General features: G+C 39.7%; 1 protein-coding gene across 1 annotated transcript in view; it reads right to left on the bottom strand.

The window, feature by feature from the left end:
* The window catches only part of SAMD3 (sterile alpha motif domain containing 3), a 43,093-nt gene extending 32,042 nt beyond the window's left edge, over window positions 1-11,051 (bottom strand). Inside the window, exons 1-4 of the mRNA XM_068551318.1 lie at window positions 10,958-11,051; window positions 10,114-10,294; window positions 9,760-9,765; window positions 6,852-6,950 (exon numbers count right to left, since the gene is read on the bottom strand). Coding sequence (XP_068407419.1) covers window positions 6,852-6,950; window positions 9,760-9,765; window positions 10,114-10,294; window positions 10,958-11,036 — 365 coding nt within the window. The 5' untranslated portion in view covers window positions 11,037-11,051. The remainder of the gene's footprint in view (window positions 1-6,851; window positions 6,951-9,759; window positions 9,766-10,113; window positions 10,295-10,957) is intronic.
* Window positions 11,052-15,806: the final 4,755 nt, after the last annotated feature.

The following is a 15,806-nucleotide window of genomic DNA, read 5'->3' as shown; positions in this document are numbered from 1 at the left end:
CGGTCCTTGCTTGCCAATGCGAGACTCAAGAACCCAGGAACTTTTGGGGCCCTGACTAATCAAGCAAAGAAGCATAAAATACATAAATCTTTTATTTCTTCCTATTCCCCAATTCTTCTTGGTATTGAGAGATGGACAAAGACCCAGAAACTTCTGGCTTTTACCCTCAATATTTACACTTATTAGCATGACAGTCACAAAAACAGATCTCAGGGAGCTATCATGTCTGAGTCCCTCTTTCTTTTTAATTCCTCATTCATACCAAAGAAAAAGTAATGAGACATTACCTACACAATTGTTGCAAAATGGTTGAGGACTACTATTTTGTAGTTCAGAATTATCAAAATCTGCTAGTTCAGGGTTGAATGGATCTAGGGCAGCTTTTTATTAATCTACCTGTATACTACTAGCTTTTGAATCCTGACCTCACAGTGAACAGCATACATCCTCAGAGCAACTTCTAAACGGAGATGGAGGTGTAAAATTCACTTCTCAAATCTGGCCCAGAGTGCTGGTTTTATGTGCTTCGTGGAAAAAAAAAAAAACAAAGACTGACAGTCTTCTCCCAACTGTGTGTCACCTAGGCTGTGGCTTGCCAGTTCCTCTACTATGTAGCGTCATAAAAATAAAAGTTTCCTATTTGTAAGGATTCAAGTAACTTGATTTATACCAGATTACCATTAAACTGGGTGGCTTAAACAACAAACATTAATTTCTCACAGTTATGGAGGCTGGATGTTCCAGATGAGGGTGACAGCAAAGTTGGGTTCCTGGTGAATGCCCTCTTCCAGGTTTACAGAAGGCTGTCTTCTTGCTGTGTCCTCACGTGCCAGAAAGAGAGCTAGCTAGCTTTCTGGCCTCTTCTTTTAGTGACACTAATCTCATCCACTAATCCCACCTAATTACCTCCCGGAAGTCATCTCCCTCCAAATACCATCATATTGGGATTAGGGTTTCAACATATGAATTTTGGAGGGACACAAGCTCCAGTCTGTTGTACACCTCCAGAAATGACTTGCTACTACTACACAGGGTAGTCCTAGGACAGCTTGGCATTTCTTAGGGGGTCTGTTAGAAATGCTGAATCTTGAGCCCCACCCCGACCTACTAAATTAGAATCTGCATTTTAATAAGATTCCTGGGTGACCTTTCATTACATTAGAGTTTGAGGAGCACGGTCTAGGGCCCTGCTAAATTTTGTTTAAGTCCTCCAGGAGAATCTAACGTACAGTCACGGTTAAAAAGCACTGTCTTGTCCACGGGCACAGCACAGAGGCTCCTTACCTCCCTAACAGCACCTCTCATCATTCCCAGCAAGTCCATCTCCTCTGCTTCTATCTCTCACATTCCAAAAATACTTATTCCAAATAGAATGCCCTATTCCGTTTCAGGTGCCTGTACCTTTGCACGTGCTGTTTGCTTTGCTGTGAATGTCCTTTTCTTCTCTTGCTTCATCTTCCTTCAGATGAAATTCTAATCATGTTTCAAAATGCTCCCTCGGTTTTTGTGCAGACTTCCCCCAGGGGCATTCTCCATACTCACTTCCCTGAAAGTCTTATTTATCCTTCTTCTGTGCTTTTTCTGTACCCTGCGCATATCTTATTTCTGCATCTCTTTCTCAATATTGCAGTTATTAACTTATGCATCTTTCTTGTCAGACTCTGAGTGCCCCTAGGCAAGGACAAAATTGCCCCCGCTTCACCCACTGTCCATATAATACCTAGTTCATGGGATATATTTAGTAACTTTTGGACTGAACGAAAGGGAAAAAGAGACTAGAAATCCAGCTTATTTTGATCTCTCCAAAGACGTCCCATTAGATTTAATGGGAATGGGCAGGAGTCAGAGAGTTATTTATCAGTCATGTCAGCCCAACTGTCCCTGATTTTGTAATTCCTGTTTGGCTGGGTCCACAGATATCTTCCACTGAAGGAAATTTCGGTTCTAGCTCATTTCATGTGGGTCTCTGCTCAAGCATTACTTAGTCAAAGTTGAAGGACTTAACTGAAAACCCCATCTGGAATAGAACCCTCCTGTAGCTAACACACACATATGCACATACACACGCCACTCACTCTCTATTCCCCCCTTTTTTCTTGGCATTATTGGCCTTCATAGCACTTAAACATATTTACAATGTAATATCATATGTATTTGTTATTCCCCCCACCATTAGAACGTGAACTCTGTGAGCCGGGAGGTTTGGTCTGCTCTGCTCACCCCTGTATCCTCTGTGTCTACCAGTGCCTGGCACAGAGTAAGCACTCAGTAAGTATCTACTATGGAATGAATGAATGAATCCTGACTTAAGTAAGACATCTTTAAGTCAGTATTTCCTAAGGTGTTTCCTGTAATGTTAATAGCTGTTACACAAAGAAAGAATTCTGGGCCAGACAGAGTGAAAGGGGTTTTCTTACTGTAGGACTCCTCATAGCATTTACTATGTTAATGTACACTGGGAGTCTCCAATCAAGGGATAGAGTTACAATATAACACTTCCAAACACACAACCCTTAGGTATGGGGTGTTCTCTACACCTGCGGGATAGGAGATGTGGGATCCTGCACTTCACTCTGAGGGATCCTTGTTGTTTCACTGACCTGGGATTCAGCATCTAAATGTGACAATTTATCACCTATGTTGTCTTTGGTGCAATTCACTGAACCTCCCTTTGTTACGACGTGCTGGATAAGATGCATATGTAAGTGTGCTGCCCCTTATCTGGGCTGTGTGTGTGGCAGTGACTACAAACAATACATCAAGTGCGGACCCACTGACATTTTCCCTCCTGAGCATAGGCAGGTGGGTAAGATCGCTCTACAACATCTTACAGCAGGAGCCAGACCCAGAAAAAAATCATCGTTAAAATAATTTTTAAATATGAGTGAAACTGTGACTAATTTATAATTACACCCAAAGGCTGAAGCAAAATATCTGCATGCATATATTTAAAGTTCAAGCCAAGTGTTTTTAAAGTGACATTTAGGAAACCTCTACCTGTTTATCTGATTTCATGCCTTACTAGGTACTAAAAGGGAAGCAAACAGTTTCAAATAGTGTAGAGGCAAAATGAAGAATAGCATGGAAAAAAAGTCTTTCTAAAGGATCGCCAACACATGTTGAGGATGGGACCTTATAAGCCTTCCATCAAGAAAGGGCATTTAAGCAATTCGGTAAAGAGCACGGGGTCACCTATCACCAAAGAAAACTGCATTGTGTCACAGCACCCTAGTGTTTCCTTGGGACTTGGAATTCATCCACTGGGACACACACATCTTTTCAAGGGCCAAAGTCACATGAATGTCCTGCCTCTAGAGCCTTCTTTGACTTCTTGTCTGCAAATAATCTGGATGGAAAACACATGTTCATTTTAGGGAATTTGGGAAAAAATATCACAAGAATGATGACGGCCACCTTGTATGGTGTGATGACAGCTGCCAATACCTTAATTGTCATCTCACAAGCAGGTGGGTGTGCCCATCACACATTGTTCAGAGACCCCTGGAGAACAAGTGAAGAGTCGGGATTCCCACCCAGGTGTGTGAGGCCCCAAAGCTGGCACTTGGTCCACCATCCCTCCCTGCCTCGTGAAAGCAGTAGCCAACCATCAGCTTTCTAGCCTGTTATGTGTGAGTGGCACATAAACTCCTGGAGTTTAATTCTGTTAAAAAAATTAGCATATTCAGCAGGAATTGTATCAAAAAGGTCTAAAAAGAAATTGATGCTATTCGAATATTTATCCTGTCCCATGAAGATATATTCAGTCTTTCATTGGACCATGCATCCTCATTTCAATTAAAAACTCCTATTTAGCCTCTGTGTGTCAGGAACTATGCCAAATGCTGTGTTTACAAGGACAGAAGGGTATGGTCTTTGTCCAGGAGGTGCTTCTAAGGAAGGAATACAAACTTTAAAGTGATCAGTTCCGTTAACTAGTTTTACAAGTAAAGCAAGAGAAACGTAGAGGATGCTATACATAGAAGGGCGCCTTGCCGGACCTGGAATATCAATGGAGGGGCTTCCTTCCAACAGAGGGATTTTCAGCAGAGTCTTCAAAAATGAGCAGGTAGGGAAGGGAAGGGAACAACACAGCCTGACCCAGGAGCCATGCAATAGGCTCTTAATCAACACCTGTTGAATGAATAGCACCCTAGCCAGAAGGGCAGGAGGAGGGGATCAAGGGTGGCTCCAATGATTTTAACTCACACGACTGGATGACAGAGCCGCTGTCTGAGACAGGACTTGGGAAGGGAGAGAATCTTCTGTCCCACTCCATTCCACAGCCCTGGACAAAGGGCAGGACCAGAGTGAAAATATTTAAAACAGGTACCCCTGCCTTGTCCTCATCTGCCCACACATAGCTGATTGCCCAGGAGGGGACATCTGATCCACAGGAGACCCCTCAGTTCCTCTTCCCCAGATACTGAACTAAGCAACACTGAAAGGCTGAGTCCGTTGGCTGGAACGAGCTGAGCTGTTTTCAGGGAGAACTTCCTCTGGAGGCAGTGCTATGGCCAGCCAGTCAGAAAGGGGCAGAGCAGCCATGAGTAGCAGGGTAACCCATCCTCATAGGAAGAAGCAAGGGACTGAAACAGATGAGGAAAGCAGAAGAGAGACGGCGACAGCCATCATGTGGCTCCACGAGAGGGAGGGACAGCTTCACCCCGGGCTTTCCAGCACCAGTGCTTCTGTACCCAGGGCACTGGGTTTGAGTACATTTGCATTTCTTACACCTATATATATGCTAAGGCAAGGGACATGAGCTCATTGCTGGACACGTTTAACTCTGCGGTGCTTGTGGATAGTGATGGGTACCTTGGTGGTCATATAGATTAGGAGAGATTTTATGATTAGAAGAAAGATATGAGAGTATTGGCCCTGGTTTCCAAACCCTCTTATTTCTCTCCATGTCTAACCCAATTCTGTTTTTTTCCATGCCAGACACTATAAAGAATGAGAAATACCCTGAAGCAAAGGCTGTGTCTTTGATCAGCCTCGTGAAAAAAAGGGGAATAATAATCCTGCCTGGCCAGCATCACAGGACCGTATGAGAATGGAATATCACCAGAGGGCTGAGGAAGGGAAACGACCTAGAGAACTTGTAGAAGGTGGCATCCTCCTTTCCCACGGGCAGCAAGCAGGGAGAGGAAAGAAGTCCTCGGGCACGTGGGATTACCGCCTGGAGCAGTGCTGCGTAGATGGCGACACACTGAGCGCTTTCCAGGTGCTTCCACTGTGCTTAGCACTGAGCAGGTATTATCTGTTTTTAGACAGTGGTCCTCACAGGAGCACCATGAGGAATGTACTGTGTTTATTATTCCCATTTTGGAGTTTGGATACTGACTCACAGCGGTGTTAGGGTTGGACCACTGGGACTAATCATCGCTCTTCCTGTCTCTGCTGAACAGTCAGAGAAGGCCCGGCTGCCTTTGGCAGCTTCCTGAAGGGGTCGCTGAGGACGTATGGCTGACTCCGCACACCTGGAACCACATCAAAGACAGCACTTGGGACCAACAAGCTCCCATGAGTAGAAAGGAGGTGAATGAAGCCACCATTAAAATGTATTTACATCTTCTGAACCATAGTTCAGACCAGGAAGACCATGTAGGACATCGCCCTCTACCTCCTCGCTCACCACCCCGAATGGGAACCAATGGCACGGAGGAAGATGGACCCTAACACTGGGACATTTTGGGCAGCTGGAGACTTTGAGCCCAGGGGTGAGAGTGCGAGGTTGAAGGTGGTGGAGCGAGAAAGAGAACAGAGAGGACGCCCAGAGCTGAAGCGCATTTGCAAGAGCTCCTGACCAAAGGTGCAGTGTTTCCTGCACTCACGGGGCCTCTGGGAGCAGGCAGCCAGGGGCTGAGGCTGCTGCCTTTGGTCCCCTGAGCTCCCACACTGATGGCGGTAGATTCTGTGCTGAGGTGAGAACAGCCCATTTGGGAAACCTAGCTAGAAGCCCCTTGACTTCTCTAAATCTCAGTTTAACTCATTCACATAAAAGAGAATAATGCCCACCTTGCAGGACTTCTGTGTGGACTAAACAAGATGATAACGTAAAGGGCTTGTAAAAACTATAAAGGACCACACCCTGGCTTGACTGTTGCCTGACTATTCTTCCACACCAGCTGACATCTCTCCTTTCAGTGACAGTACATTTAAAGAAAAGCATTTGCTCATCAGCTGCTGCAAACAATAGGTATCACGAGTGATGGGTGAACCGCACAGGCCAGGTGGCTGGAAAATGCTGCATAGGCCGCCATGACTCTCGGACCGTATCTTACCTACAGTCCCCCTCAGAACTTTGTCTGAGCGCCACATTTCTGGGTCTGGTTCTCTAGGTCTATAGTTTTCCTCTGTTCCAGCGTAGCCTGTATATTGAAATACTACAGCCCAAAATCCCAGTGTAGGAATATGAGGAAATGTTTACCAAAGCAGTGCTTCCATCAGGAGCCGTCGAGTTAAGACACCAACTATAAAACTCAAATCCGAAACTCAAAGACTCCACAAAAGGCATATTCTATAGAACACTATTTACTGAATAAATTCCGTCTCTGTGGCTACTGCCAATCACTCTGGACAGTGTAGGGCACAGAAATCATCTTTTTCCTTAACAACGTGTAATTGAAAGATGCATGATATCATCTCAAAACTTTACTCTTTCAATGTGAAGATCAAAAAGTTTAACCTTCACCTCTTACCAAATATCTTCATCACTTGATTTACAAAAATCCCTTCCAGAAAAACAAATAGCTTCCACTCAGAAATACATTTAAACACACGAAACCTCACAAAAATAAAGGCAAATATTATCATTTGGATTTCAAATGTTTAGAAGTTGTCAATCCCACCTCTGTTTCAGTACTCTTTGGTCAATCGGATCATTATTATGGTTTTCAACCGGATAGAAAGATGGCACCTGCTCCCCACGACTGGAGTACTCTTCATCCCTGTCACCAAGAAAGAAAAGGTGGGTCAGGGGCTATTCAACAGGGGTCACAGCTACTGCTCTCACAGAGGCTCTCACAGAGAGTAGGAGTCAGCCCGTAGAAACACTATGATCTGTGTCCACTTTTAAGCTCCACTTCAGAGTCCTGACTGAGAGAACTGAAAGAGAAATCCTCTGAGGTCATCTCACTCGGTTCATACATGCCAGGAGACAGACAATGCCAGTTCACAGTGCTGTTTTCCCCAATCCATCACATTTATAAATGGTGTTATGATAATCCTTTCCTTTATGAAATAATAGTGATAGCAGAATTCACTTTTATTGGTTAATATTCTTATTTGGCAAAAAAAAAAAAAAGAACTCTGTGTCAGATCCTTTCTCTATTCCCTGTCATTTTGGGGGACCTTTTATTATCTGTAAAATTTCATGATCTTTGAACCACACTTCACTAACAAACACCCTCATTTTCTTTCTTTTTAAATTTTATTTATTTATTTATTTATGGCTGTGTTGGGTCTTCGTTTCTGTGCGAGGACTTTCTCTAGTTGCGGCGAGTGGGGGCCGCTCTTCATCGCGGTGCGCGGGCCTCTCACTATCGCGGCCTCTCTTGTTGCGGAGCACAGGCTCCAGACACGCAGGCTCAGCAATTGTGGTTCACGGGCCTAGTTGCTCCGTGGCATGTGGGATCTTCCCAGACCAGGGCTCGAACCCGTGTCCCCCTGCATTGGCAGGCAGATTCTCAACCACTGCGCCACCAGGGAAGCCCAACACCCTCATTTTCTAAATGATACAACTAAAGCTCTGAAAGGAAAACAACTTGCTCACCACCACAAGCTACTCAGTAGCAGCACCAGTTGACCTCAGTTTTCCAACTTCCAACTTTCCAACTTCCTGTCCAGTGATTTTTCTACCAGCTTCAACAAGAACGACACCAAAAAGCAACTGCAGATACTCCTACCTATTACATATTCCTATCATTTGCCTAAGTCTGAATAGGATGCCAAATATCCTGTCCAGATGTGGCCTGTAAAGTTTTTTTCAAAATAACATACCAGGCAACCATTAGCCATTAAAGGAAATGTATACGCAAGTTGAAACCCATCTGCAATCTCTGATCTAGAATGCCATTTTATAAACCATTTAGAAGGAGTCTTAAGCATCATTTATTCTACTCACTTCATTTTACAGTTGAAACTAAGAAAAGTCAAGCAAATCTCCAAGGTTAGATGAGTAGCTAATATCAGAACAGGGATTTAAAATCAAGTGTTTTAATACCTAGCTTCAGGGTTCTTTTTACTACACCAAGTTTCCTATCTTTATTAAGCACTTCCTAAAAGGGTTTAATTAAATAGCGTATTAAATAAATAGCATATTCTCATACCTTTTTCTATTATCATGATTCCCATAGGACAATATATTTGTCAAGTGACTATATATTTGACAATAAGCAAATATAGCCAATAAACATTTTAACAAACTATAATCTATAAGCCCACCTGCAATCGTGATTTTGCACCAGAATAATTTAATTTGAATGCAAGACAACACAAACCTTAGAGTCAACTATTTAATGGGTGAAAAGCCCCCACTCAGTCCCTGGAAAACCAGTGTTCCAAGTCTTGGTTACATTTGAAAATGGCTTTCTTAACCAGGTTAACACAGCTTAATATTTAGCAAAAGACTATTTTGGTCTGGGAGAAGGAGGAGAGATTTTCTCAAAGACTGTGATACTCCTAAGATCAGTGTGAATTAACACGGAGTTAAGTACTGCATTACTTTTCACAACCTACAGATGAAGCAACAGGAGTGTCAACATTTAACATAATCAATCCAAGTCAGTGGTAGAACCAGGAATGATGCCCGGGTTTCCTGGCAGTCCAGTTAGTCCTCATTTACTAGAGAACATTATAAACTGATTTGCAGTGGAAACAAGGGTGTCTGTTTTCTTCCAAGCTCTGCCTAAGGCAATATCAAGATTCCAGTCAACTGAGGGGAACTTCCAGCTCAAAAGTCCAACTCATCCAAGAACGCTGGGAAATTACTTTGAGCTCTATTTGAGGTTTACACCCTCCCTTTGCTGGAAAGGAGTAAAAGCATACAATGGGAACTTCAACAAAAGTCACATATCTTTTACATAGATATGTCAAAACAATGTTTAGAAGAAATCCTTTAAATAAATCAAATGGTAGAATCTCCAGACCAACTGTGGACCATTCCTTCAAGTCTACCTATCCCCCTCCTTGTCCAAAATATCCAAATATTCTAGAAGTCAAATTACTTAAGCCAGGTCTGTCTAACATTGTATTGCTTATAACAGAGCAAGACAGAAATATATAGTTTGACAGATATAACCTGAAAAACTTAAAGTAAAAACTTAGAATGAATTTCACCAAACATCATAATCTTACTTTAAAAATTAATAATTGGTCTGCAGTAATTATTTAAACTTAGAAACCTTGCAAAAAGTCTCAAATACAGAAAAACCAAAACAGAATGCCTGAGATGATCCTGGGGCATAGAATTGCAAAGTGAAATTTTAAATTTTATAATTCCTGTCATCATTCCTTTTTATTGCAGAAGTCAGTGATAAAAAAACAAACAAAAACATCCCTAAACCTCAAAACCATCACAAATTTTTCTACATGACTTTTGTGGGATGCAGTCATAGCATTCAGTACTCCAAGAATACTCTTGAGAAATTTAAAAAATCCATTGCAGCAAGAGTCTTTAGCAAATTACATTATGAAGGCCTCTAGAGGAGAATATAAATTAGTTACTATAAGGAATCCTTGGCAAATAAATAAATACACAAATAGCTTTGGGAAAAGCAAAGGAGCAGGAAAAGATGCCTTTCTCAAACACTAAGACCTAAGCTGCAGGAGTTCATTTCTGCTGGTGTTATATGTACATTTTAACTGCTTGTTATAGAGCTTTCTATGTAGGAACTCTGGGCTTATAGGTCTTCTTAACAAACGGAGTCAGTGTTTAAAAAACTGGTGCATTTAAAAAAAAAGTATCTTGACTCATAAAACTTTGCAAAAAGTGTCACTGTACACACAATCTGAAAATGGCCACAATTTTCAAAGAGGTTTAAACCCCAAATGTCACGCTACAGCCATCATCAGGAGAGCACAGCAAAAATAAAGCCATTCATGAACACTTACTCTGGCGGTGCTTCTGCTTGCGTGACCAGGGCTGTTTCTCCAGGGGACTTCAGTTCTTGACTCTTCTGCTTATATTTTTTAATTAAATCCATTAGAACAGCCTGGTGCCCAATTTTCTTTACTAGTTGCTGAACCATTCGATCATTAAGCGCTAGAAGAGCGGCCCCACTTACTTCTTCCTCTGGGAAAAAGAAAAAAAAATGTCTCTACCTCTCTGCTGGGTAAAGCGCTGTAAAACACGGCACTCTGAGCGGGCAGAATTATTTCCGGTATTAAAAGATGCATCTAAACTTGTGCTCTGCAGTTATAAAATTATCTGTGCTTTTGACAAAAATAGAACACTAATATTGCATAATTCCAAATACGTTTGCTCCTAAGAAAGTACCACAACCTAGAGTCACAATAAAAACTTTTTACTTCCACATTAATGCCTCCCCTCTCCCGATTCTTTCTTACAGACACTGTTTTGATAAGGAAAAAATATTTTCGGAAAAGTATTCTTCATGGTACCTACCAGGCAATATTCCATACTTGTAAATCCAACACTACGCAACGCTGCACAAAAAATGCCCAAGCTGCATATTTATAGACAAAAGCAGTATCAAATGCATATATCAAATATGTATTTTAAGTTACTCAAGATTTATCTTATTTGAGATCTTTTTGAAATACTAGATTCTCTCGTGGATATTAGGTCAAACGCAAACTCTGCTACAGTCAGTAGAGAAATGAGTTTCCCACTGCAGCAACTCCACATGCATTAGGAAAAAAAAAAAAACAATAACACAGGACACTCAATATCTAGGCTGCTCAATTAACATTTCTGAAAGTGTAAACAACTCACCTTGAAACCTATGAACTAGCTCTCCTAAGTTTTTCTCCACCAACCAACTGCAGACCTGATCAACTGACCAAGTTTCCATTGCTGTAGCCTGTAAATACACCTGTAGAATAAAAAGAGGAGTCTTCAGTTTTTCTTTCTGACTGTTGTTCTTCTATTTCTTTCTTTATTTTTACCAATCAGCTCTCTAATCTCAGCCCTTTCTTTGCCAGACTCTTTGAGACTCTCAATGCTAAGCTTCTTTAAAATTATTCTTTTCCTAATACACATTTAAAAGTTGCTAATAAAACAAACACTCTTTTAAAAAATGAGACCAATTTGAACCTATTTCCTGGTCTCATTTCTCAAATTTCTTCACCTTCTCCTACTTTTTTTCCACAGGCATCCCTCAGCTTTACTCACAGACGGCCAGAGTCATACAATGGTACCCAATCCTGTACCATTAACACCCAGGTTTCTTCACAAAGAAAAGGAAGGTGTGAAATTCACCACTACCAGGCTCATCAGGAAGTTGTTGACATTTACAAAAGGGGTGGGCAGGGGAGGAAGGGAGGAAGGATCAGATAAAAGCCTGACAGAGATACTTAGTAAACCAAGACTGGTTAACCCCTTGCTGCTCCCCATGGAGGAGAGAGAGCTTGCAGCTGCTTCTGATTGCTTTGCTTTAACAAGATTAGGAAGTAGGAGCCAAATTCTCAGCAGAATCTGAGTGTTTCTCTCCTTCCTTTCAATAATATTCTGACATATTCCATTCAGTTCTAGAACTTAATTGAACACCATTATGATTGGTAAAATAACTAGTACAAACTAACACGTTGATTGAAAACTTAAAAAAAATTAGTCGGTAGATTCAAAATGTGAAGACAATTCAGTATGTCAATAATTATAAGTGAAACGAGTATACAAAGTTTGCAAGATATATTCTTTAACTATTCAGTTATGTTTGTATGCCACTATTCGTCTCTACCACTTAGAAAACTTAAAACAATATGCCAATTACAATAATTTTTCTAATTTCCCTTAGGCAGCTCATCCCTGTTTTTTACAATTCAATCCAAATGACTTTCAATGGACTGGGGAGAAACTGAAAAAACGTAAAACATTTAAATCTTTTTAACATTACTTTCGATTTCATCTTTCAAACTAAATGATATAGATTTACCGGTACAGTAAGATACTAACTCTCCCATAAAGACAGAAGGAAAAGCTACTCTTAGAGAAATGGAATCTTAAGGAAAGATAAAAAACACTTATTAAATCATATATTTAAATATTATTGCTAGAAGTTCTCAAAATAAATATTATTGTATTTTTCACTTTTGTGTGTTTGAATGTCACAATTTCCAACAGTTAGAATGGTGGAAAGGGAGAACCTGTTTACCTGTCATTCCTGACAATCTGAAAAAATAACAGCCTTCAAAAATCATTTCCTAAAAAACAAGGGCACTTCAAAGTAATAAGACACATTCTCATAAGTATTCACAAACACCAAGTTGCAAAATTGAGAACAAGGGTTAAATGTAGACAAACATCGCCCCAAATTACAGCAGTGGATTTAATTTGCCAGGACAGTAGCCTCAACACTCCTCCCCTAGGCTAACCAACAAAAGCAGGGTGTGAAAAGTCATTATTTGCGAGACTCTGGTGTAAATTAAAAATCACACCTTCCTGTCACACTTCTGGCTTCCTTGCAAAGAGTAGGACTTAGAAAAAAAGTAGAAGAGGGAGAACAAAAAGACAACAGTTCTCTAAACTTCAAGATTAGAAGGTATGCAGAGCAGAAGATACTGCCCTGCAGCCATTGATGGATAAAAGGAAATTTGAAAATAAAATGAATCCTTGGAAACCTCTTGGATTTTTTAATTCCCAGATTTCTACAAAATCTACTTCTGGGTAAAACAAAACAGTTATCAAATTATAACCTCATACGAAATAATAAGATTAAAATAAGTATAGTATAACCCATTTGTTTTTCTGAATATTTCATAAAATAAAATAATATCACGGCCTAGGCGATGTAACATCTTTAAGTACCAACCTTAAAACTTCCTCTCACATAAATAATGGATATATTATTTATGATCTTATACATCATAAAGGAATAAAAGATATGGCAAATGTGAAAAGATGTATCCAGCAGCTTTACTGCGTATCCAGCAGTTTCAGAAACATCTGAAGATTTTGAAATGTGAGGGCAAGTATGATCACTAAATATTTTAAGACACAATAATAAAAAAAGAATAAAAATAATTAATAATAGTATTCTGTTGGGATACTCCAGCCAAACCAGTCTTATTATTTGATTAAATTATATTTCAATTAAATAAATTGGTATTAACTATTAAAGGATCTCATCTAATGAAAGCCAGGGAGAGGCAAGACTTTAGCTAAAGCAACCTGAACGTGGGCAAGTCTTATTTAATAAGTTTGTTAAAACTCCAAAGGAAGATAATAATGCCAACTGTTGTGGGTGTGGTTTATAATCTTCAAGAGCAATGTAACATGCAACAACATCAGCCACAAATAAACACTTTTTAAGAAAATGTAAAAATATTTTGTCTCTTTCCCTTTTGTTTGCACTTTTACTTTTATTTTCCCAGAGTTCAAAAGCTGAGACAAAACAAAAAGATCTTTAAAAGCGCTAACTCTCTTGGATCAATTCATCGTCCTGCTCTGGGAAAGGACATCTCCTGCCACGGCTGTACTTGAAGGAACCAGCCATTTAGCAAAAATCAGGTCCCGTTGGTGAAAAAGAAGGAAAATTGAGGGACCAGAATAGGGATGTGGCTGTCACGTGGAGCAATGTCCAGACAGCTCTGTTGGGTAGCAGCCTTGCTTTGACATGAAGCAATGATATCATTGAACTCCACTGGAGCATAACATCTCATCTGCTTTGGGCAGTTGTTCATTCCAACTATCACCAGACCAGGAGGAATGAAAACTGGAATCGTCAACTAGAATACCTTGCATACCTTAGTCATCAAAAGGTTTACTGCCTAGATAGCTCAGAGCTAGGTGAATGGTGATACATCAAAGAAGTTAGAAGCCTTACCAAGAAGATAAGACACGTACATAAGCAGAATATAAATATAGAGTCAATTATAATGGGTGCTGTAAATAACACTAAGGGCTGAATTTTCCCACTCTCCTGGAAAGGAATGCATCTTGATTTGGAATCTGAACAAAAGATACAGTTTAGGTAGTGAAAGAGCCAGAAGAAATGGGATCAATAGAATGAACTACAGGTAAAAGGTCAGAAATAAGCAAGTTATGTTTTGGGACCTGAAAATGGACCACACTGCAGAGAATGGTCAGCGCATTGTAGGGAGTGACAGCAGAGAGGGTCGGAAAGATGGCTGGAGAGCTTGGAATACTGAGTTCAGAGTTTATAGATATACTTAAGCTTTGAGAAAGAAGTCATTGAGCTGATCATATACACCATGTTTGAGAAAGATTATTTGTGCAGCTAAGCCAGATGAATTACAGGAAAGGGTGTTCTTTCTTGAAGTAAATTGCAGATGAGAAGGAAAGGTTTAATTTTACTAAACATTCACATATGGACCAATTTTTCTTCATTTTAGAAAGATAGATATTTATATGAGTCTTTCCCAAAATTTTGGAAATAAAAGTTTTAATTTTTTTCATACATCGTGGGCAAAAAGGGAGTGAGATGTACAAAGCTAGCTGACACCAAGCAAGTGAAACACACCAAAAGGAACTGTCAGTATACATTAAGCTAAGCCATATGAAATTGCCACTTTTGTACATACAAGAGTCTAAGATCAGTAATTTCTTATAGTTGAACTTATTGATTGAATCTTGATTTTCTGAAAACTACTAATAAATCTTGGTTAGTTCCTTTTGTTCAGCAAAACTTATCAGAGGTCTCTGTGATTCACACCACCTCCAAAATTTGAGGGAGAGGAGAAGTGGGGAGCACACTAATAGTCATTTAAATTTTTTGTTTTTACACCTATAAGGAAAATAAACAGCAATCTATCTGAGAGGTTTAATTAAATTAATGAACAAAAAATAGCAATGAATCAGAGTTTCAGGTCTTTTGGGACTTCTGAGTCACAAACACCCAGGTCTTTTGGCTTTTGAGTCCGACTTCTGTGGCATCCTTTCTTCTTCCTAGTTGACTGTCAAAGCTTATGGATCAGCAACATGAACTACATCCTCTGGGTTCTGGCCAGAGAGGGTAACTGTGAGCTGTGCTGTCAACTTTTATCAAAAACTGAATCTGTAACTGAGAAGACTCTTCCAGAATTAATCTATAAATTCCAATTAATATTTAAATGTGTTTATATACTGTTACTTACTATGGTACTGGTACTGGATAAATAGACAGAAAGAGCTAGAAATGCCTGGCAAAAGGACTTGCACTCCCAGATGTTCAAAAGTATAAAATTATAATAAATATAAAAACATGGTATTGGAGCAAAAGAGGACAGATCATTGAAACAGAATAGAAACCTGAAAACAGAAATATATGGAAGTATTAAAAAGATGTTTTCTCAAGTTGGTGGTGAAAGAAGGGATCATTCAACAAATTTTGTTGGGACACTACCTCATATCACCTATAAAATAAATTACTTGGATGAGTTAAATAATTAAATATGAAAAATTAAATTTAAAAATTAAATGAATTTGAAATAAGTTTATAAAATAAAAATAAAAGATTGATAGATATGACCACAAAAAAATGAAAAAGTGTATATATACATATATGTCACATAAAATTGTGGAGACTATAATAATTCCTTAAAACCAATAAAAAGATAAATATATCAATAGAAAAATAGGGACAGGCAATTCATGAACAAAATTTTAAGTAATTAAATATCTAAAA

This window comes from Eschrichtius robustus, chromosome 9, assembly GCF_028021215.1.
Source record: "Eschrichtius robustus isolate mEscRob2 chromosome 9, mEscRob2.pri, whole genome shotgun sequence".
Lineage (NCBI taxonomy): Eukaryota > Metazoa > Chordata > Mammalia > Artiodactyla > Eschrichtiidae > Eschrichtius > Eschrichtius robustus.
Note: the sequence above shows the minus strand (reverse complement) of the source record. Positions and strands in the feature narration are given on the sequence as shown.